General features: G+C 36.3%; 1 protein-coding gene across 1 annotated transcript in view; it reads right to left on the reverse strand.

Moving 5' to 3' along the window:
- Positions 1-306: 306 nt before the first annotated feature.
- The window catches only part of IPO5 (importin 5), a 45,592-nt gene continuing 21,466 nt past the window's right edge, over positions 307-24,432 (reverse strand). Inside the window, exons 11-26 of the mRNA XM_081129060.1 lie at positions 20,986-21,110; positions 20,804-20,893; positions 20,550-20,723; positions 17,250-17,468; positions 16,099-16,182; positions 15,065-15,197; positions 14,858-14,979; positions 13,761-13,857; positions 12,302-12,474; positions 11,107-11,218; positions 10,968-11,023; positions 9,545-9,667; positions 8,699-8,918; positions 2,525-2,753; positions 1,050-1,191; positions 307-451 (exon numbers count right to left, since the gene is read on the reverse strand). Of these exons, the coding sequence (XP_080985186.1) occupies positions 365-451; positions 1,050-1,191; positions 2,525-2,753; positions 8,699-8,918; positions 9,545-9,667; positions 10,968-11,023; positions 11,107-11,218; positions 12,302-12,474; positions 13,761-13,857; positions 14,858-14,979; positions 15,065-15,197; positions 16,099-16,182; positions 17,250-17,468; positions 20,550-20,723; positions 20,804-20,893; positions 20,986-21,110 (2,186 nt within the window). The 3' untranslated portion in view covers positions 307-364. The remainder of the gene's footprint in view (positions 452-1,049; positions 1,192-2,524; positions 2,754-8,698; positions 8,919-9,544; positions 9,668-10,967; positions 11,024-11,106; positions 11,219-12,301; positions 12,475-13,760; positions 13,858-14,857; positions 14,980-15,064; positions 15,198-16,098; positions 16,183-17,249; positions 17,469-20,549; positions 20,724-20,803; positions 20,894-20,985; positions 21,111-24,432) is intronic.

Raw genomic sequence — 24,432 nt, forward strand, 5'->3', positions numbered from 1 at the left:
TTAGTTTTAACACACATCTATGCTGAATAACGGATCTTAAAGCTGTTGGTCTTAAATTGCCTTATGTCTAATGAGGAAATGAATTTAATTTCCCTTTTACCTTCAGATGAGTGGGCTATACCAATTGAAAAATACTCTTCAGTGCTACTGTAGGGCTTATGGGGACTTCTTCAGTGGCATAATAGAAATCCATCTGAACACCATTCTGAAACCCAGTGCTTCACTTCCTGCTGTTGTGGCTTTGCAGAAGAATGGCCTACACACAACTCTACTGCTCTCTTTGCTCAAAAACAAAACAAAGAAACCTAAACAAAAGGGTAAACGTTTATTTGGAGTCAGTTTTCTGGTGGTATCTTAAGGCCCTTCAAGCAGAGTTCAGGAGCTCCTGTATGGCTGCCTGGTGCTCAGGACTGAGGTGAGCTATGCATTCAGTCCACAATCCTCCAGAAGTCTAGGGAAAAAACATTGTCACAGATTTAGATCTGGTGCAACAGCCATTTGGAAGTATTTTAATAATCATTTGATAGATGGTAATAATGCCAAAAGTACTTTCTTTCCAAGTAGATTAGTTTGATGAGTATCACTGCAAAAACAAGAAATCTGTTCATTTCTTTAAAGTTCACTGCATTTACTGTAGGTTTTCTTCATTTTCACACTGATAAAGCTACACTAGGTAGATGACACATTCAAGTAACCAACACACATGAATTCAGGGAGTAAAAATCATTTAAAAACATAATGCTTTAGCACTATAAATACACACCCCTGTTTTATTAGGAGACCAGGTGCCTCTTGTTTCTTCACAGATAGGCAAATTTATATATAACGAGTATGTGCTAAGCACCACCCAAAAGGTTCAAAATGTCTCAAATATAAGACAAAGGTTTAAGTTCTAAGATATAATGAGAACGTACAGATAAGTATAACCTATTTGAGGCTTGGAGACAAGAGAATATAAAATTTCCTTCTTCTAATAAAGAACAACATGAAATGCGCCCCCCACCAAACAATTTTATTTCCTCTTCCCCAATTTAACCAAATCAGCTTACCTGTACTTGGCGAACTACATTAGCCAGACGTTTGGCACAAGGATCTTCATGTTTAATTGCCTCATGCATTTCTCCTTCTGCGATTATACTGAATATTTTGGGCAGATTGGTATTGTTTGGGCCAAGAACGATTGGGTGATTACTGACAAAAGAGAAGAAAACCATTATAAGTAAAAATTACAAGGAGAAATCACTCAAGCACTCATACTTGACTACACCCTCCCTCCAATAATAAATTTTGTTATACGGTTTTTACAGAATGATTATGCCGTCACTAAAACCAACTACCTTTTAAATGCAGGAGGAGGAAAACCAGCTAATTTTGCTTATTAGCTCTTCAGTTTCTTTCCATGTAAATTAGACAAAATACTTGGCTCATCTCTCAGGGCTGTTTTAAGGGCCAAAAAATAGAAAGCTCTAAATGCTTTAAAAATAATGTGACATTAAAAAAACAAAAACCTCACAAACCCAAAAAACAAGATATTAACAATAACAGCTTCGTAACACAAATTTCATTTACATACTACAAAATGGTTTCCAACATAAATTTAAAGTTCAAAATGATAGATGGGTATTTCGAGAATAAGCCAGAAAATAAATTCCAGACAGGTTTAATGCAAAGAAATAATACAACAGTGAATTGAATGAGAATTCCAGGGTAGTCATTTCCAAAGTAGATGTTCAAACAGCACGGTGGGGAACTGGTCACTTCAGAGGATGGCTGTTATATCCCTTAATGATAATCTCAGCAGGAAGATTTAAACACAATCATTTGTGTGAATGTGAACTTATAGACATGAAGAAATATGCCCACTGGCCCAACAAATGCCAAGAGATGAGTGGTTGTAGCCCCTTGATTTATTCATGAATTTAAAGCACTAATTAATAGTGACAGAGACCAGATCTGACTAATGTTTAGGGGAACTTAGACTTACAAAAACAGACCACCAGAGAACATGCCTTTAATAGCTTCTATAGCCTCCAGGTTGTGGTAATTCTTACATTTATTCATGGGCACAAAATAGCATTAAATAATGCCAAGATCCAGGGCTGGATCTTGATGGCCAGTCTGGTATACTTCCCCAGAAGAAAAACACCAGAATTTCTGAGGGCAAAATAATGGCACTAACAATGTCCTTTAATTTCATTCTACTAATAAATTATGTCAATTATATCTCAGTAAAATAGAAATAAAAAAATCTAAAGTTAAGTAAATAAATAAGGTGGGGTGGAAGACATAACATTAGAAGGAAACCTTAAAACATCGTATTCTATAATGCCCCATCTACTGAATTTAATTCCATAAAGAATAGCCTAAATCAGATCATGGGGCAATTTTAACTGTAATGCATTTTGTTAGCATGATTTATAGAGACAGCATTATTACAAACCTATAGAGACCTGAGGGCTGTGCACAGGAAGCACTGTTTTATGAGAAGGGGAAAGAAATAAAGTCTACCTGTTCTTTTTCTTACCTTTCAATCAGATCACACAGATAATTGAAAGTCTGTACAGCTTCTTCTTTATCTTCATGTAGTGGAAGCCAAGACAACCAGTGTGGTAGGACTTCTTCAACGTTCACACAGTCAGGTTTGAACTTCATAATTTTCCCTACTGCTGAGATGCAGTTCTCTGTAGCATTGACATTTTCTTTGGTTTTAGAATCAACAGACTGAATAACTCGTACCAGCAGTGGAAGTGCTTCTAAAATAAGCATTTGAAAAGGGCCAGTTAAAACCTCATTTTCATGCAAATGAACATAAATATCTCTATCATCTTTGGTCCAGTTATTGGTTATAGTGAAGAAATGTTCAAGTGTAAGGAATGTTTTGTCATCTTGACTACAAACATAGTAATGAAAGGGAGATTGTCCCAGCAGAGTCAGGAGCACTAACATTCTGCTAACTTAGAGACACCAAGAAGTTAGTAGCCCCCCAGATTTACATTCCTGGTCACCTCAGGGTACTTAAGTTTTAAAAAGCTGCCTAGCTATATTCCTGTGCTAAACATTCAGGGACCTCCAGTATGTTTTGCTCAGCGGGCCACGGAGGCAGTCCTAAAGTGGGAGCTCATGACCTGCTCAGCCTGTAGAGGGGAGGAAGCTGGTAATAGCAGGCACTTCCTTTGGCCTGGAGGAAGAGAGCCTCAGTGGGCACTCCAGCAGGGTGAGTGGTGTGAATAGCAGCTGAGCTGGCTGAGAGACTGGGCAAGGACACAGTGCAGGGGTTCTGCTGCTGCTGTCCACTGGTGGGCAGTCAGTATCTCAGACAAAGAAATAGATCCACAGAGCCCTCCTGCCCCTTGGACTCCCAAAACTCTCCTCCTGTTGCCCATGGTGTTGGGTTGAGCACATTATCTGCAAACCGAGAGCTATGGCAGCAGAACTGCTGCTTCCCCCTTCCCCCAAAGACTGATTCCCAGTTGAGGTGTGTTGGGAGACCCTGCAGAGGTCTTAAGTTGTCATTACCGAGAGGGTGAAAGAAACCCCAACCCCAAACAGTGGGGCTGTACTGTCTGAGGGCAGCTGTGGAAGTCAGCTATAGGATTTCACAGAGGTAAAAAACTTGTAATTCGGCGCCACCTACTGGAAAATAGTAGAAAGACCTCTTTCAAAGAAAGCACTGCTATTGACAAGGGTCAATAATACGGAGATGCTTAGAAGGAGCAAACTGGCAATTACCATGAATAACCACGGTAGCGAGGAAGCTCAGAAAGAAAATGAAAAATCCCCAGAAAGCAAACTGGAACACATGAAAATATGTAACATGAATAACAGAGAATTCAAGATCACAGTTCTGAAAATACTCAACGAGATGCGCAAAAATACAGACAGGCAATTTAAATGCACTCAGAAAACAAATTAGTTAACAAAACAAGTACTTTACCAGAGACTGAAATTTTACAAAATGAACCAAACAGAAATCCTGAAAATGAAGGACCCAATTAAGGAGATTAGGAGTGAACTACTGTGCACAGGAAACAGAGTCGACCAGGTGGAGGAAAGAATTAGTGATACCGAAGATAGGAATCTAGAAATGATGCAGAGGGAAGAACAGAGAAACCTGAGCATAAAAAAAATAAGAAAAAAAAGAAAGAGCTTTATGAGAACTCGCTCCATCAGAAAAAGAAAGTAAGAATAACGGGCATATCAGAAGAAGAAGAGAGGCAGAAAGGAACAGAGAGCCTATTCAAACAAACAGTGGATGAGAACTTTCCAAACCTATGGAAAGAACTACATCCTTGAATCCAAGAAGCAAACAGAACACCTAGTTATTGCAAAGAGGCCCTCTCCAAGGCACATTGTATTAAAACTGCCAAAAATTAATGACAAAGAAAAAATTCTCAAAGCAGCCAGTGAAAAGAAGGAAGTGACCTACAAAGGAAAACTATCAGGGTATCATTGGACTTCTCAGCAGAAACTCTGCAAGCCAGAAGAGAGTGGAATAAAATATTCAAACATCTGAAAGAGAGAAACTGCCAGCCAATAATAATATATCCAGCAGAGTTACCCTTTATTTATTATTTATTAAATGTATCTTTATTGATTTCAGAGAGGGGGGGAGAGAAACATCAATGATGAAAGAGTTGTCACTGATCAGCTGCCTTCTGCAAGCTCTCGATTGGGGATTGAGCCTGCAACCCAGGCATGTGCCCTGACCAGGAATCAAACAGTGATCTCCTGGATCATACGTCAATGCTCAACCACTGAGCCACACCTGGACAGGCCAGAGTTACCCTTTAAATATGAAGGAGAAATAAAGACGTTCCCAGACATACAGAAGCTGAGGGAATTTATCACCAGAAAACTTCCACTATAGGAAATACTAAGGGGATTATTCTACCTGAAACGAAGAGCATAAGGTCACAATACTGCGAGTAAGATCACCAACAAACTTATAGCATAAACAGGAATAACTTGTGACAACAAAAACATTAAAGAGGAGGGGGTAAAGGTCTAAACTGGCAAAGGAAAATGGAGATCAGAAGCATTCAAAAGAAAAAAAACTACTGTAAATATGCAACTTTCTTTTTCATAAACCTAACTGTACCCACACACAAAAATGCCAAAATTGAGACACATAGCTTAAAAAAAGAGAAAACAGAAAAGTATGGAACACCACACTAAACAAAAACAGCAGACAGAAACACAAAGGAAAAGAACACATGGAGTCATAGAGCTACCAGAAAATAAAGGATAAAATGGCTACAGGAAATCCTCATACATCAATAATTACACTAAATGTAAACAAACTGAATTCACCAATAAAGAGGCTCAGAGTAGCAGACTGGATCAAAAAACAAAACCCAACCATATGCTGCCTTCAGGAGACACATGTAAGCTGCAAAGACAAAGATAAACTCAAAGTGAAAGGGTGCAAATTGATTCTCCAAGCAAAAAGCATCCACAGAAAAGCAGGAATAGCCATACTTATGTCTAACAAAATAGATTTCAAGACAACAAAGATAACGAGAGACAAAGATGTACACTTTATAATGATAAAGGGGGCACTACATCAAGAAGACATAACTCTTCTTGATATATATATGCACCCAATCAGGAAGCACTGAAATATATAAAGCACCTACTAACAAAACTAAAGGGAGAAACAGATCAAAACACAGTCACAGGTGGGGACCTTAAACTCCATTGATAGCACTACATAGATCATCCAAACAGAAAAATCAAAAAAGAAATATCAGCCTTAAATGACACACTAGACCGAATGGACATAATTGACACAGAGCCTTTCATCCCAGAACACCAGGTTATACCATTCTTTTCCAATGCACATGAAACATTCTCAAGGATAGACCATATGTTGTGTCATAAAACTAGCCTCAACAAATTCAAGAACACTGAAATTATACCAAGCATATTCTCTGATCACAATGCCTTGAAATTAGAAATCAACTGCAAAAAGGAAGCAAAGAAACCCACAAATATGTGGAGATTGAACAACATACTACTAAAAAAATGACTGGGTTGCCCGGCGAGTGTGGCTCAGTTGTTGAGCATCGACCTATGATCCAGGAGATCACGGTTTGATTCCTGGTCAGAGCACATGCCTGGGTTGCAGGTTCCATCCCCAGTTGGGGTTGTGCAGGAGGCAGTTGATCAATGACAATTCTTTCGTCATTGATGTTTCTCTCTCTCTCTCTACCCCCTCCCTTCCTCTCTCTGAAATCAATAAAGATATATTAAAAAAAATAAAGATACAACATCCATTTACGATTAAAACACTCAGTAAAATGGAAGGAAAGTACCTCAACATAATAAGGGCCATACATGATAAATCCTCTGCTAATATCATACTCAATGGCGAAAAACTGAAAGCTTTTCTTCTAAAATCAGGAACAAGACAAGGATGTCCACTCTTATTCAACATAGTTCTGGAAGTCCTAGCTAGAGCAATAAGGCAAGAGAAAGAAATAAAAGGCAATAAGGCAAGAGAAAGAAATAAAAGGCACCCAAATCAGGAAGGTAGAAGTAAAAGTGTCACTTTTTGTGGATGGCATGATTCCATACATAGAAAACCCTAAAGACCACCAAAAAAACTATTAGAAACAATAAACAAATACAGTATAGTGGCAGGATACAAAAATCAATGCATAAAAATCCACTGCCTTCCTGTATACTAACAAAACTTCAGGAAAATAAACGGGGGGGGGGGGAATTCCTTTTGCAATTGCAACCAAAAGAATAAAAAACTTAGGATTAAACTTAACAAAGAATGTGAAAGACCTGTATGTTGAAAACTACAAGGCATTATTAAAAGAGACTGAAAAAGGTAACAAAATGGAAAAATATTCCATGTTCATGAATTGGAAGAATCAACATAGTTAAAATGGCCATATTACCCAAAGCAATATACAGATTTAATGCAATCCCCATAAAAATCCCCATGTCATTTCTTAAAGAAACAGAACACAAAATCATCAGATTTGTATAGAATGACAAAAGACCCCAATTAGCCAAAGCAATCCTGAGAAAAAAGAATGAGACCAGAGGTATCACACAGAGCAAGATAATACTACAGAGCAAGATAATCAAAACAGCATGGTATTGGCAGAAAAACAGACACACAGATCAATGGAAGAGAACTGAGAGTCAGATACAGAACCACATGTATATGGGCAGATTATTTTTGACAAAGGAGGCAGAAACACACAAAAAAAGCCTCTTCAATAAATGGTGCTGGGAAAATTGAATGGAACAGTTTGTCCCCATGCACAAAAATTCATTCAAAATGGATCAAAGACCTCAATATAAGATCTGAAACAATAAATTATATAGAAGAAAACATAAGTACTAAACTTGTAGAGAACATTTTATGAACTTGACCCTAAAGGTAAGGGAAGTAAAGGCAAAAATAAAAGAATGGGACTACATCAAACTAAAAAGCTTCTGCACAGCAAAAGAAACAGATACCAAAACAAAGAGGCAGCTGATCGAACGGAAGATGATATTTGCAAACAATCACTCCGACAAAGGTTTAATGTCCAAAATATATATAGAACTCATAAAACTCAACACCAAACAACCCAATTAAAAAATGGGCAGAGGACCTGAATAGACACCTCTCCCAAGAAGACATACAAATGGCCAACACATATGTAAAAAGATGTTCAACTTCACTAGCTATTAGGGATACAAAAATCAAAACTACAATGAGGTACTACCTCACACTTGTTAGAATGGCTATTATCAACAAGACAAGTAATAATAAGTGTTGGAGAGGTTGTGGAGAAAAGGGAACCCTCATTCACTTCTGGTGGGAATGTACATGGGTACAGATACTATGGAAAACAAGTCTGGTAATTCCTCAAAAAATTAAGAATAGAATTAACACATGACCCAGCAATCCCTCTTCTGGATATACACCCAAAAAACTCGAAAACGTATTCGCAAAGTTCTATGCATCCCTACATTCATTGCAGCATTACTCACAGTGGCCAAGACATGGAGACGAGCAAAATGTCCTGCAATAGAGGATTGGAGAATGTATTCCATGTACACAATGGACTACTACTCAGCCATAAGAAAAGACGAAATACTGCAATTTGCAATAACATGGACGGACCTTGAGGATATTATTATAAGTGAAATAAGTCAGTTAGAAAAAGCTAAGAACCATATGCTTTCACTCATATGTGGGATATAAAACTGAAACTGATGGACACAAAAGCAGTGTGGTGGTTGCCAAACGGAAGGAGGTGGGAAAGGTGGGGGGAATGAAGGAGGCCTAATATATGGTGATGGAAGATCATTTGACTTTGGGTGGTGGGCACACAGTGCAATATACAGAAGTGTACCCTTGAAACCTATGTGATCCTATTAACCAATGTCATCCCAATAAATTTAAATTTTTTTAAAAAAAGTCCTGTGGTTAAGGCTGTGGTATACCCCCCAAACCCCAAATGAAATCAAGGTAGGGTGGCTCTAATTCTGCTCAAGATTTCATTTCCATTTCTATGAGAATAGACTGTAAATTCTTAAGTGGTACAGATGAAGTTTTTGAAAAAGGGAAAGAGAGTAAAGCAGAAATAGGTGTCTGGGGGTATGGAAGGGAGAATGAAGTAAAAACAAAGGGGATGCCTTGAAGGACATCTTGGAAGGACATACATATAACCAAACAAACATCCAGTACCTGTACAAAAAGGACGATAGCTATCTCCACCATACTGTGCCATGACTCCCAGGCCATACGCAGCTGCTTGCCTGACTTCTGGGCTGCTGTCACATACATATTGGAGCATTGGCCTTAAGAAATATTCTGCATATTTAAATGAGGCTGGACTACAGTGTTCTATAACATCATCAAAGATGCACAATCCCCATTGTCTGTCTGGCCATGGTCTATGTGGACACTACAAAAGAGATACTCTTTTAAGTTTTGAATACTGAAGTACATAAAAATGTAAAGAAATAGTCACTATAGACTATTAGCGTACACAAATATTCCTGATACAGGCAAGAAAAAGCAACTTAGCAAAAACCACTTGTGAATAAAAATCCTCAATTACTACACAGATTTAAATAATTACAGGTTTAAAAGACTTGTATGATTTGTTACAGAATTCCACAATCTATATGCATTTATATGATATTTTAGAAAACGAAATATATGAAGCCACCATCCAGAATCTAATTGCTGGTTGATTCCCTAGGGTCCACTGCAAAAAATGTAATCATTGTTTTCATTTATTAATTTAGCAGGGCATGGATAATATGAAATAATAAAAAAATCATTTGTATGTCTTTAGAATATATAACTGAACTATGAAAAACTCAATTAGCAAACTTCAAGCACATACATACTGAGTGAGAAAATATTCAGGGCAATGCAATGATTTTCATAAAATTAAAGATGCACTGTGGAAAACGGTGATTTCTAAGATCCATTGTAATGTGAAAGTGTAAGTTTTCAAGTGCTGCAATCAAAGAATTCCAGATCAATTATCTAAAATAACTGTCAAAGAGAGGCAATACTTACAATTAGGTTGACAATTAATGGAAGAAGCTGTTCAAACCATGGTAATACCTTTTCCTTGTAGCTACTGAATATTGAGTGTAAAATGTCTGACACTTTGGTCAGAATATAAACATCATTATCATCCTAAAACAAAACACACCCATACAAATTGAAAAGGATCCCCAAAATTATTAACAGTAACATTTATTTGAAAAGCTAAGAAATGTAGTAAATTAAATTTCTCATCACTTTCTTAAGGGCATACCAAGAACCTAGAGGCTGACTGAGGTTACCTCAATGATTGGGTGTCTCTTACCTACCTAAGGAAAGATAAATGTAATGTGGCAAGTATTGTACTGCACTTATCACAAAGACTTTTCTTGGTATAGTTAAAAAATATGTGATTGAAAAATTATCCAAAATTTAAAAGTTCTAAAACAAAGGTGTTTTTACTTTAGTTTTTATGTTGTTGTTGCAAGAATGTTTCTAATTTTGGAGTGGGATGGTGGGGAGCTATGAAATCAGTTACTTATAACATCTCATCAACTTGTGTATGGCAGCATGTGAGCACACTGCAGAGAATTGGAATGATCTGCACATGTCAGTATTGGCCCACCAGGATGGCCACATGCCATATATTCTGGGTTCTAAATATACAACTGAAATATGTTTGATGGTGTCAAGTGGTTTGATGAGGAGAGAACTGAGTAACAAGATGAAGAATTCTATCAACCAGTGCATGTGCATTATGTGCTAAAAGGAAACCTGCATTATTCTGCAGTCCATTAGAAAGATAGCTGATGTTACTGAAAAGTCTGGCCTTAAGCCTTAGGTTGTCAATAGTATGTGGCTTTAGGCAGTCATTTAACATCTGAATTTGAGTTCATGTATCTTTAAGACAGTGAAAGCACCACCAAAATACACAATACGGTTGTTACAAGGAGTATGTAAAAGAAAATACTAGGCGAACTCCAAAGTACTTTTCTGTGAGGTATTGCAACAAAATGTACACACAGCATCCAAAAGACAAATCAGCTAATTTCAAGTTACTTATTCTCTAAATTAATGAATGAAATACAGTCAGAGTCTTCTACTAAAAGTTACTGATAATTTTATCAGAATGACAAGTCAGATGAATTAGAAACTTAAGCATTTAAAAATCTTCCAGCCCAGCCGGCATGACTCAGTGTTTGAGCACCAACCTAAGAACCAGGAGATCACAGTTCGATTCTGGCCAGGGCACATGCCGGTGCTCCGGGCTCAATCCCCAGGTAGGGGGCATGCCAGAGGCAGCCAATCAATAACTCTCTCATCACTGATGTTTCTATTTCTCTCTCCCTCTCCCTTCCTCTCTCTGAAATCAATAAAAAGACATATTAAAATAAATAAAAATCTTCCAGATGCAAATGGTCATGCAAATTAATTTCTGCAGGGAATAATTTACCTCATCTTGTAGTGACTCTTCCACCTGTTCATCATAGTCTTCATCTTGTCTTTTAACTAAAACACACCCAAATAAATGTCTTTTTAAATGGTTGTCAAAATGGTCAATTATTACAGAAATAAAAAGCATAAATACTTACCTTGCCGCAGTTCTTGATTTTTAAAATGTTCTTCCAGTTTAGCTTTCAGTATACCTCCCAATTCTTCAAAGTGTTCATTATTAAGGCATCCATCTCCCATTACTTCAATACACTGAAATAAGGTTGAGAAAAGAAAGCAACCCATGCGATTCATGTGTCTTTAAGGGTCAAAAATTAAGAATCACATGGAGCTCGGTGGCTTAGTGGTTGAGCATCAACCTATGAACCAGGTGGTCATGGTTCAATTCCTGGTCCGGGCACATGCCCGCTTGCAGGTTCCATCTCCAGTAGGAGGTGTGTAGGAGGCAGCCGATCAATGACTCTCTCCCATCATTAATGTTTCCATCTCTCTCTCCCTTCCTCTCTCTGAAATCAATAAAAACATATTTAAAAAAAAAAAAAATTACATGGAATCATAAGAAAAATTAATGGAACTCAGTACCCCAGAAACTAATGATTAAGTAAATAAGTACACTTTGGGGGTTTTTTTTGGTTAATATACCAGCATTTTAAAAAGAATTTAAAAAATATTTTTCTTTTAAACTTTTCCTTGGCATATCTTAAGTGTCAAGCATTATGCTAATTGCTGAGGGTTCAAAGATGGAACAGACTAGCTTCTAGGAGCTCAAGTACACATACTCTTTAAAAGACTGGAGAAACGGTAAGTCTGCCATAAAAGGGCATTACAGGCAGAGAGAATAATACAAGCAGATATGGAAGCACATATTCTTTGGAAAAATAAAAATTTTAAGATGAAGGAGTGTAAATGGGGAAAAATAAAGATGCTGAAGAACTTTTAAATCAAACTGTGCAGCAAGTTACGGAGCTCTGAGCAATGGGGGTGACCAAGAATATGGGAAGGTGACTCAAACAAAGGGCAACTTAATACTTGAGAAAAGGAAAATGAACTGGGAGGAAAAGAGACTTCTGGGACCAACTGAGGCTATCAAAAAAACACAAAGGAGAGATAAGGCAATGGGGGGGGGAAACAGGAATTTGGGAGACTAGAACAGAAACTAGATATGAGTTGGAGATGATGCCCAAACTTCTGTAATTGGATTACAGGTAGATGCTGGACGTTTTTGGTTTTAAAAGAACTTGTTATAGCACACACACAAAAATCCCCCAATGTATTTAGCAACACTAATAAATGAACACACAACCTTATATATATTTTTAAGAGAAAAACACTTACCTTTGCAAAAGAATGCATTATTTCTGAGAGGACATCTGAATCTGGTTCTGTGCCAATGGCCTTGATTAGAGCATCACACATAAAATGCCACATCTGTGTGAGATATTCAGGACCACGAACTCTTGCACATTCCAAGAGCAGAGGCATGGATTCTGCTGCTGCCACTCGAACACGTTTTATTATTAAGGAAATGTAATCATTATCCTCGAAAGACTGTTCTATCATTTTGCTTACTTAAATGTTAAAAGTGCTCACTGAGTTAATAGGAGTGCTAGGCAACTTCTGTTTATCTAATTTCTGTTTACCTAAGACTGCCATCCAAGATCTTGTTAAATATAACGTGCATAAATATAGAAGTTTCCCTGCTCATAAGACATACCTCCTGTCTTTTCTGTCACTTACAATATAACAAGAATGAATCTTAAATGTAAACCAAAAACATAAAAATGACTGTGAAAAGAGCCGGTGGGATCCTTGGATCTCTTCCTGTACTAGCCTTTTCAGTTTTTAATAAAGATTAAGCTGTCTCTCCCTATCTAACACCGTTTGTAAAATGAGGTCTTGAGACCTCCTCTTAAAGACAATCTTTTTTGTCCTTTTGTACCATGGGAAGTGTCTGCTGGGCAAAAGCTGTCTTCTGTAAAGGACACCACACAGGATATTGCGTGAGGAACCACAACAAAGGGATTCTAGAAGTAGACAGGTCTGGGTTGGGGTCTGGGCACATGTGTGTAAAGGCATAAAAATATAACTTGACATATTAATTACTATCATTAGGTTGAGGAATAAAACACTTAACATGCAGCCCGGCCGGGCGTGGCTCAGCGGTTGAGCATCGACCTAGGATCCAGGAGATCGAGGTTTGATTCCCGGTCAGGGCACATGCCCGGGTTGTGGGCTCAATCCCCAATGACTCTCTCATCATTGGTGTTTCTACCTCTCTCTCCCTCTGCTGCCCTCTCTCTGAAATCAATAAAGATATATAAAAAAAACCCCCCCAAAATTAAAAAAACACACACTTAACATGCAGATTTACCAAAAGATGTTTCTCCCCAAAGGTGCTACCTACATTGGAAGTATAGAATTCTGTGCTGCAGAAGTTATGGATCAGAGGGTTTCTAACCTTTTAAGAAAGGTCTTAGGTTTTTAACATTACCAAAACATATTTAGGAAAAGTAACAATTATATACAATGTAAACATTTGCTATTAAAATACCAATCCTTAAAATCCTTCAGTGGGCCATAGAAAACTGCCAGCTAGAAGTTAGGTAACATTTTCTTTTTGTCATGTTTTTGGCACAAGTGAAACAAAAAACCAAATTTATAACCTGAAAGTAGAGTTAGTGCAAACACAATAATGGTGATGTACCCTTCAGTTAAAACAAAGTCTAATAATACCTGAACAAGCTACAATTTAACTAAATCTAGACATGTTTTGCATTCAAACATTGTAGGATATCATCGTGGAAATAAAATTTCAGTAAAGGGACCATCAGTTTGACAACCTGTTCGGTATATTCCACAAAGCCTTCCTTTAACTCTTTAGCATAGCAAACCTGAAACCAAGTATTGGAAAAGAAATCAAGATCCATGTAAGTTTATAGGTATTTTATTAGCAAACAGCAAAATCATAAGGACCACAGAATGTTGTATCCTGACAATAATTATATTTAATGCATGCAGGACTGTCAAATTAGTCTTGTAACATAAAAATAAAAAAGTAAAATGGAAAGGGCCATGAAATGGTTACTGTATATATATGTTGTCATTCAAAGTCTGGAAAACTACACATTTTTATTTCTTGTGTAAATTTAGCAGAAGTTACGGCACTCTTAAAACACCCCAAACAAAATATATCACTTAAGAAAAAATAATTTAAAAAGATATAGAACCCCGAAAACTTAATTGTAGCATACCGCTTGCTTTGTAAATCTGTAGCCAACAAACCCATACTATTTTGTATTTTTAAAAAATTCATTTTAACAGTGAAATACATTAACCCTCACTGTCTGTAACATGCTCATAAAGAAAAAACAAAACAGAAAAACTCTAAGATTACTTAAACACATACTCTATAATACCATGAGATAATGACGGTAAACATTTTAATTTTTCTACCATGTTTGTTTATGCAACTGAAATCATACCAGTTTTATTTTAACATCATGAGTACATTTCTGTTCATTCAAAAAATATTCCCTGGCTACCTACTATACACTAAGCACAAAACACAAAAATCCTTGGCCCTTTGTGGCTTTGTAATGTCTGTGTAATACTCCAAAGTACTGCAATTATTGATCATCTTCCTAAAAAGAGGCATTCAGGCTTTTTTTGTTATTAGAAAAAGCACTGATAATGAAGTTTTATCCACATTATTTCTTCAAGATGGAAATCCAGAAGTAGAAATGTTGGGTCAAAAGATTTCTATCTTTTTAAAAGTATATTCCTGCTCTTTAAAAGAAATCCTTCAACATCTATGAAAAGCACTCCTATCAAATATACATGAATGTTTTATGAGAGGTTGTTAAACAATGTTTAAACATTATTATTACTTACCAGCATCTGACAAGCAGTTGATTTTTCTTCCAGTCCTGCAGTTTTAATACCAAAACTTTGCTGATCTCCAAGGTTCACAAATTCCCAACCATCATCATCACTCATATTCTCCATGTCTTGGGCTATTACAGAGAAAAAACCAAATTCATGTTAAAATTAGAACAAAGAGAGAAATTTTACAATTGCTGTCTTCATGAAGATACATACTATCTAAAAGGGCTACTTCAGGCTTAATTGAAGCTGTCTTCATTAAAGGCCCCATGACCACTGGAAGATACTGCTGAAATTCTTTTCCAAGGATTTTGCACATTCTGGCCCATGCTGAGATCATGTAAGAGATCTAGGGGGAAAGTTAAAATTAAATTAAAATTAATTTTAAAACAACAGGTAAATAGACATAAAGAAAGTGATTTCCTATTTCATAGTAATGTTAGATTTTACAATTCTGGCTCTTTAAGCAGTAAGTGCATTTTCTAAGATCATAAACTTAAAATGTTCCGAAACAGTAACAAAACCACTGTGAACCTCTGCGCTGGAATATAGTCAGCAGGTGAGGCAAAAGAGAAAGACCAGGATTGTATCTATTTTTTCCTACTTTCGAGAAGCAACATACTGTTTTCTCTACTATTATCTGATTCACATAAACAAAACCCACTTAAACTCCTAGGCACTAATATTCTTTATTTGACTTTGTATCCCTACTGCATAATATTCCATTTATTAAACATTCATTAACACCCAAGAAACAAAACATCCCTTTCTCCTAGATGTAATTTTCTGTTAAGTGGCTGGGTCTATTCAAGATACCTCTTCTACTACTGTGTTTTCATAGACTTAATTACCTACAAATTACCTATTGAGAATCTGGTTCCAATTCACCATCCCTGCAACCCAGAAAGTGACTTTTACTCTCCAGTATCTATCTACCTACCTCACATACATATGCTTCCCATTCCTAATTTAGAAAATCAAAACAAAAAAAAACAATTTTGAGTGTATGGGAAACAATTATAGTGTGGCTGTGTAAAGTCAAAATTTAATTCAACTATTTATTAAGTGCCTGTTTTAAGTTAGGTATTGTGAACACTATTATGTGAAGTCAAACCAGTGAAGAATGTCTCTGAAACCAGGGATTGATATTGCAGGAAACCTATTATTCTTTTTTTTTTTAAAGTACATTTAACCTTGCGCTAGCTGCAACTCCTAAATGGATCAAGATTAATGTGTGAAGACTGCTTTACCTGAGGATCATCATCTTCCATATCACTAAAGTCTGTCTGGGTCTTCAACAACAGCTGCATCACATCTGATGCATCTTGCATGAACTAGAAAAAAATATTTAAGAAAGCCAACACCAATATTACTCATGTATATCAAATCAGAGAGGCACTCACTGTTTCTTGTGTAATAACAAAGCTTCCCCCAAAAGATGTATTACATTTCCCATATGGGTCATAACCCATCAGATAAAAGTATTATGTTGAAAATTTTTCATCACATTGTAACAGATTTAGTGCCCTTTCTAGAAAAATATATTCTGTTAAAGTCAAAGTGAATTGCAGTATAAAGAAATTTCTAATGGCATTAAATTTTGGTCTATGGCTTATGCATTTCCAGCAGTAAAAAGGTAATCCAAATCCAGAAAGATTTTGGAATGTTCCATTGAGCTAGTATATGTTCTTCATTTAACTGTGTGTGGTTCTGGCAATCTCCATTGTATAAACAAGCAGTGTTTCAAAAATGGTTTGAAAGCCAGATAAACAGAATATGTAAAATAAAAATGTACTACTGGTTAGCTTCTTGGTATCCCACAGAAAATAATTTGTAAGGTAATACTAATGCTGATTTAGAGACCAAAATGAGGGGTTCTATGTTTATAGTTCTGAGAATCAGAACATGAGGGGTCGATGACAGAGGAATTTCTTTTGGATTAGTTTTGACAACTCTGAGATGTTGGCTGGGAAGAAGAAACACAACAGCCAATGGTCCTTGCTAATTATTTTCTGAAAAGCTATATATACATAGATTTCTCTCTTAGAACACCAGTTGCTTTTTAAGTGAACAGAAAAGCAACTAGAGTGTTTCCAAGCAAATGTTTAAATGGCTGAAACTAAACATGGATCCTGAACTCCACATGCCTCCCAATAGAGATAGACTGTACATGTGGTAAGGAAAGGGGAAGGTTTCAAGAGCATAAGTAAGTTAAGGACATTAACAATGAAAAAATAAAGGCAACAACTTATTTATATATAATAGTAACATGAGTAAGCTGATGGAAAAAAAAACAAGCATCCAGAAAACCACTTATCAGATGGAAAAAACCCTGTTGTATCCTCAATGCCTCCATAGACAAATTACATAGAGTAAATTCAACATACTAAAAAACACTTACCTTTTCCTTCCCAACAGCCAGACCAATGAGGCTGATGCACTCAATAGTTTTTCCTCTGAGAAGTCTAAGTTCCTTCTGAACTGCATTCTCAACAATGTGCTTTAGTGATGGCATAAATAAGTCATAGTAGGGGACAAATTTTTCCTCTGCAGTATCTGCAACTGATGCGATAGATGTCACAACTTGTTCCAAAACTAACTTGGTGCCTTTTTGAATCAACTAGAAGGAAGACACACAAAATACATTACGTAAATGAGAAATTGGAAAAAATACTCCAAGTTTCCAAATGTTTTTCTGAAACAGCAAAATGAAACCACTCTTCAGCAGCAAGAGTAAAAATAATAGGTTTTGGAGCAAATTTGAGAAACCCTGTTGAACTATTTATGTGAGATCGTATCTCTCTTCTGTTACCATAGCGCTCCTTACTCATTTTTGCTTTATCTCAAAGCACAGCAAGCCTCGAGCACAAGTTTACCATCAAGTAAATGCCTACCCTTATTCATTTTTCTTCCCTTATTCCCACTACTCACTATGCATTTTGGGCTCTCCTATGTCCCTTCTTGGTCTATTCCTTTATCTTCTAATCTGACTCTTCCAATGATACCACTGGTACCCTCTTTCTCACTGATTTCTCCATCTTTGATGTGATCATCCTTTCTCCCACACCAAAGATCTAGTTTTCTCTGACCTGGCCAGTAACAAATACTAACTGGGTATTTGCAGCTGGGCTCATGCTGTCACCTGGTAATACTATACTTCCTTGTGGATTCATATGAATGTTTCACCCAGTAACTACATCCGATTTTTTTCATTCTCCCCATCAACTACAACCACTCCCAGCAAAGCTCCTCACCTTGTATTATGAATTCCACCACACTGTATCTTACACTTTGCCCATCTGGAGGAAGGGGAGGGAAATATAGACTCTCTTCACACTTCAGCCTTCTACTTAAACCTATCTGTAAAATGTTTGATTCATCTATTCCTGACTAACTGGCCAACCAATCTGCCTTCAACCTGGGTCTACATCTTTGTCTTCAGATACATTCATGTTCCTATCCTGCTATCATATGGCACTGAACACTCATCCATTGTTTCAAACCTGTTTCTTTGCCTTCTGAGACACTGTATCTTTTCTTTAAACTGAATTTAATGGGATGATGTTGGGTTTACAGAATTATATGTTTCAGATGTACAATTCTATAACATTATCTGTATATATATATATTTTTAAAGTTTATATTTATTGTTGAAAATATTATAGATGTCCCCTTTTTACCCCCATTGATTCCCTCCACCCCACCCCTAGGCCTTCCCCAGACCAATGTCTGTGTCCATGGGTTATGCTTATAAACATGAGTTCTTTGATTAAACACGCCCCCCCCCCCCCAAGTCCACCTTCCCTCTGAGATCCCTCAGTCTGTTCCAAGCTTCTATGTCTCTGGATCCATTTTATTCATCAGTTTGTTTATTATATTCATGTAAGTGAGATCATGTGGTACTTGTCTTTCACTAACTGGCTTATTTCACTTAGCATAACAACTTCCTAGTTCCCTCCATGCTGTCCCAAAGGATAAAAGATCCTTCTTTTATTACAGCTGCATAGTATTCCATGGTATAAATGTACCACAGCCTTTTTAACCACTCATCTACTGATGGGCACTTGGGCTGTTTACAGATCTTGGCTATTGTAAATTGTGCTGCTATGAACATGGGGGTGCATAAGTTCTTTGTGATTGGTGTTTTGGGTCTTTTAGGATGTATTCCCAGAAGTGGGATCACTGGATCAAATGGCAGGTCAATTTTTAATTTTTTGAGGAAACTCCATACTGCTTTCCATAGTGGTTGCACCAGTCTGCATTCCCACCAGCGGTGTACCAGGGTGCCCTTTTCTCTACACCCTTGTCAGCACTTGTTTGCTGATTTGCTGATGGCAGCCATTCTGACAGGTTTCATATGTCTCTTAGCCATCTGTATGTCCTCTTTGGAGAAGTGTCTATTTGGGTCATCTGCCCATTTTTTAATTGGATTGTTTGTCTTCCTTTTGTTAAGTTGTATGAGCTCCTTATATATTTTGGATATTAACCCTTTCTCAGATGTATCATTGGCAAATATGTTCTCCTATACAGTGGGCTCCCTTTTTGTTTTGTTGATGGTTTCTTTTGCTGTGCAGCAGCTTTTTATTTTGATGCAGTCCCATTTGTTTATTTTCTCCTCTGTTTCTCTTGCCCTAAGAGACGTATCTTGTATTGTATGTTCCCCACCCCGAGTCTAGTTTCCTTCCATCACTATCCCCCTTTCCCTCTGGTAAGCACCACACTGTTGCCTATGCCTGTGAGGGGTTTGGGGTCTTCTCATCTTGTCTTCCTCCTTGTTCTTGAGACCAGTGCTATGCAAAGTGTGGTTTATGAACTATCTGTTACTAGTTCACATTAAAGTACAGGAACTGAGTGTTAGAAACTTTTATAGCGATATAACTTTATATCTGTTAAATATAATAGTAAAAAAGGCTTTTATGTCCTTTTTATTCATTTCATTTTTATAGCAGCAATTTATTTCCATTGTATCTGACAACTGGGACTCAATCTTTGCTCTTCTTACTCGCATCTTCCCTCCCACACACTGATGTGCTAACACCATTCAATTGTTTGTAGGTTGCTTCTCTTACTTAAGCTATAACTAACTATAATCCATCTTCTCCTCGAATGCCCAGGTATTATTTTAAAAACAACATATGTAAAGCAAAAAGAATACTTTTTCACACCTTTTCTATTTCCGTCACCTAGATCAGGAGACCAACATTTTTACGTCCTTCTCTTTCATCTTTTAAAATTCACACTGGAAGGAAAAAACTGCGATTGCTTCCCGAGAAATGTCTGTCGGTCACCCCACTCCCCCAATTCCCACTATTACCATCCAAGCTCCCTGAATAATGATCATGATGGGTTTGCTTTAAATCACGTCCCTTTTTGTCTGTCCTGCAATGCTACTATGTTAATCACATCAATATGATTTCTCGCAATTAAGAACACAAACAGGTTCTTCCAAATTTACATAAATTAGAGTTAAAAAATAACTCTGCCTTATTTTCAAGGCAATTCATATACCGATTTTACTTAACCTTTAGGCCTTATCTTCCCCAGTTCCAAAACTGATTCATTCTTTGGTCAAGCCTAGAATGTCCTCCTAACTTTCTATTCTTTCTAGCCATGCTGAAAATGCCCTTTTTCCAGGGGTCTTACCCATCAAATTAACCTAAGTTAATATCTAAAAAGCGGGCTTAAAGATCTTAAAACTTACCTCTTGAAGTTTAAGTACCATGATGGAATGCAGATGTTTCACCAAATTATCCAAATATGGAATAAGCAGCGACTTGGGACAGTCCTCAGTAAAGTTAATGAGCGCGGCAGCGGCATGGGCCTGCACTCGTTGATTGCCTTGGTCTTCCATGGTCTGCAGTAGAGCCGCAATCACCTGTGAAATGAAATCATCTAGGTATGTATTTTGAAATGCCAACCCTCTCTTAAAATTTGAGTATTTGAGGACTTATTTACCTTCTCATGGAATTTCTTTTGGAAACCGGGTGCAAAATCTGTAGCCATCTGTCCCACGGCATTACAGGCTGCATACCTCACTCTTGGATGCTGAAATATACTCCTTGATATTAGTAAAGGCTTTCTATTTCCCATGTGAAACTACAGTAATAATTATGAATCAAACATTTATTGGTACTTACAGGATCCTGAAGAAAAAGCAAGACAAAATTTACTATCTCATTTAGAATTCCTTCCATTTGCTGGTGGCATCCTTCACCAATGGCAGATAAAGCCATTAATCCTGCATGCCGATATTTCCAGTCAGCTACAGAAAAGAATTGCAAATGAAAGAACAACAATTAGACACTACAAACATGTCATTCTAGTAGAAGTATAAAGAGTTCTCCTTATTCTGAAAAGAGTAACATAATATTTACACATTAATTTAAAAAACAATTAGAAAGACAGTGGTTATGTCACACAAGCATTTTTATGCCAGAAGTTAAAAGGAAACATGGACCCAAAGACCTCATCAGTATTTATAAACTACTTAAAATGAAAGACTTTTGCCTTAATATTTTATTATGAGCAATAAATAACTGGTTTTTCTGTGTTATACACTGCTGTTTATTGAATAGATTTATTGATTTCCATGGTCATATTTCTCTAAAAAGAAAAAAGAAGCCAAGGAGAAAAAAATGCGGCTCTTAATGTTTACTTAGTACTATGGTAAATGAATATGAATGAACATTATTTTGTATTCTAACATTAATAATGTATATTTGCTTTTTAGCTAACAGAATATTAGCTAAGCAGTATTTATTTTTACTAAATTTCATATCCTATTCTAATATATAATTTCCCTTACTCTCACCTCTAAATATTTGTATTTACTGTATTAGTGTTCCCCTTAGGGTGCTTCAAATGCTTTGTAGAATAAAGCAAGATATACACAGATAAAAGGTGGGACAAAATTAGGTTTACAGTTGTGAGTATGCAAAATAGAGTTGGTTCTTGTATTATTTATTAATTATTGTATTATTTTCCGAACAAACAATAGTAAACCTAATTTTGCCACATCCTGTATATAAAGCTAAGGTTTGTGTAGAACAATAAATTTCAAAGTGGGGTCCAAGAACCCTGGAATTCCCAGAGATTGTTTCAGGGGGTCCGCAAGGCAAAATTATTATCCTAATAACATTCTTTCACTCTCACTTTGAGGGTACAGGGAAAAATTCCAGGGATCACAGCATGTATGAAATCTCAAGAGACAATGTAGAAGCAGATATAAGAATTCAGCTATTTAAGGCATTTAAAAAATACTTATAAGATTGAATTTTATAAAAGTATTTATAAAATTCTTTTAATATTTTTGTTTTGGAAGAGTCATTCTTCATGAAAAATGTTATGTAATGTGTTTCTTATTGTTATTTTTAAATAAAGATTTTTAATACATGTTTTAATTTCTAATACAAATTGATAAAACTCATATAAACAAAAGTACTCTGGAATCCTCAGTAGTAATTTTTAAGAGTGTAAAGGCGTCTTGAGAAGAAGAGTTTAAAAATTGCTGGTATAAGGCTTAACCATGTTGTAGAAAAATCCTAAAATATATCATAATTAATTTTTCATTTTGGGAAGCCTGAAACTTATGTAAAGATGAACTATGTTGTACTAATTCTACTGTAAAAATTTCCCGAAAAATTGCTAATGTTAAGTATTAAAACTTTATCATTCATAATAACATTATTATATGTATGTATGTTTTTAATGTGTTTCAATTACTCAATATACCATTAAGCCAAAATTGAGTCAACTGAGAAATAATCATCCTAGGAAACCAATATATCAATATCTGATACTATTCTCTGCATACTGAACTTACTAATTAAAATTCAAGAAGAAACACAATAAATATTTATTGATATAGAAAGATGTCTATATCTGATTCAGATATGCCTCATATATTCTCAATGTGCAGTTTCTGGAAGAATGCTGAGCAAAATGTGATGATGGCATAGTATAGGGATTTGGAAATGGTTTTCCTTCTCTGAATTTTAAGATTTAAAACTTTGGCTGTTCATTATTTAAAGCAAGAACAACAAAACTTTAAAAAAATAAAGTGGAGTGTATGCTAAGAAATATACACCATATACCACTGTTAAAGCACTTTTCACATACACTAAATACACCTTTGGATTCTAACCCATTCCTGGGTGTACAGTAAGCATCATTTTCCAGTTTTATACACAAGGAAACAAAGGTGCAAAAGATGCTCAAAGTCATACATTTAGCAGTAAAAAATCTTCAAATGTTTGTTGCCATACATATAAAGCCTTCTGCATTAGCTGGTAAACTGTAGCAGAAACTTAAAGTCAAATTCTTTAACTGCAAATCACAAAACATGTCACATTCATAATCAAACTATGAGTAGTGTGAATCAATGGAGAAACACTGTTAGCTGGTTGGCCTTGTGTCATCTTTTAATGTCTCTGGGCTTTACTTTCATCTTAAAATGGAAAAGCTAGATTCTTTCTAGCAGCTCTTAGAGGTTGAGCAATCTGTAATGTTAACTGTCCCTATCCTTTTGGGAAAAACTCTAAAAAAATTCAGGGGATTTCCAAGCCAGCATGGCTCAGTGGTTGAGCGTCGACCTATGAACCAGGAGATGGAGGTTTGATTCCCAGTCTGGGCACATGCCAGGTTTTGGGCTCAATCCCCAGAAGGAGGTATGCAGGAGGCAGCTGATCAATGACTCTCTCTCATCACTGATGTTTCTATCTCTCCCTCTCCCTTCCTCTCTGAAATCAATAAAAACATGTTTAAAAAAAAAATTCAGAGGATTAAAAGAGGGGGAAAAACTATTATTCAAGACCTGATGTAAAATCACATCATTAAAATGGGGTAATGCCCTTTAGGATAAATAAGAATCTTACAGAATAAGGAGGAGCGAAGTAAGCAGCATAAGAGCTAGCTAGAGTTCTTAATGACTCACTTTCATTTGAAGCTGGTATTGTTATTGTTTTACTACTTTAAGATCCCGAATCAATGGTTTGACCACCAAGTCTGTTGTATGCTATAAATGTAAATATTCATACAAGCAAACCAGGATTTCTGTAGGAGTGTATGCAGTACCATTATTTTGATCAACTAAAACTATTAACATTTAGTGGGGGGAAGTATGGAATGCTATGCGCTGTGAAACAAATGAGGGAGGCTATTGTGTGGTGATATACTGTACTCTAGAGCAAAAGCTTAAGGTAAGTATGGTGCATCTGTTTGGTATATTCATACCCCCCCCCCAATATATGCATAAAGGGAAAAACTGGGGGGTGGGGACGCAAATAAAACAGTCCCAGAGCACTGTTAACAGTGGCCACCTCTGAATCTAAGGTGGGGGACTTCTAGCTATACATTTCTGTATTTGAATTAAAAAAAAAAAAAAAATCAAGCACATTAACTTTGTAATTAAAAATAAAACAATAAAACATGTATGTAATTTCTGGTATTGATATAAATTACAAAGGTTTACAAGTGGCCAAATATTTGTTAGGAAATACTACATATATATATAATTTTTTTAATCCTCATTCAAGGATATTTTTTCCATTGCTTTTCAGAGACAGTGGAAGAGAGAGAGAGAAACA

This window comes from Miniopterus schreibersii (genome assembly GCF_964146895.1).
Source record: "Miniopterus schreibersii genome assembly, chromosome: 2".
Lineage (NCBI taxonomy): Eukaryota > Metazoa > Chordata > Mammalia > Chiroptera > Miniopteridae > Miniopterus > Miniopterus schreibersii.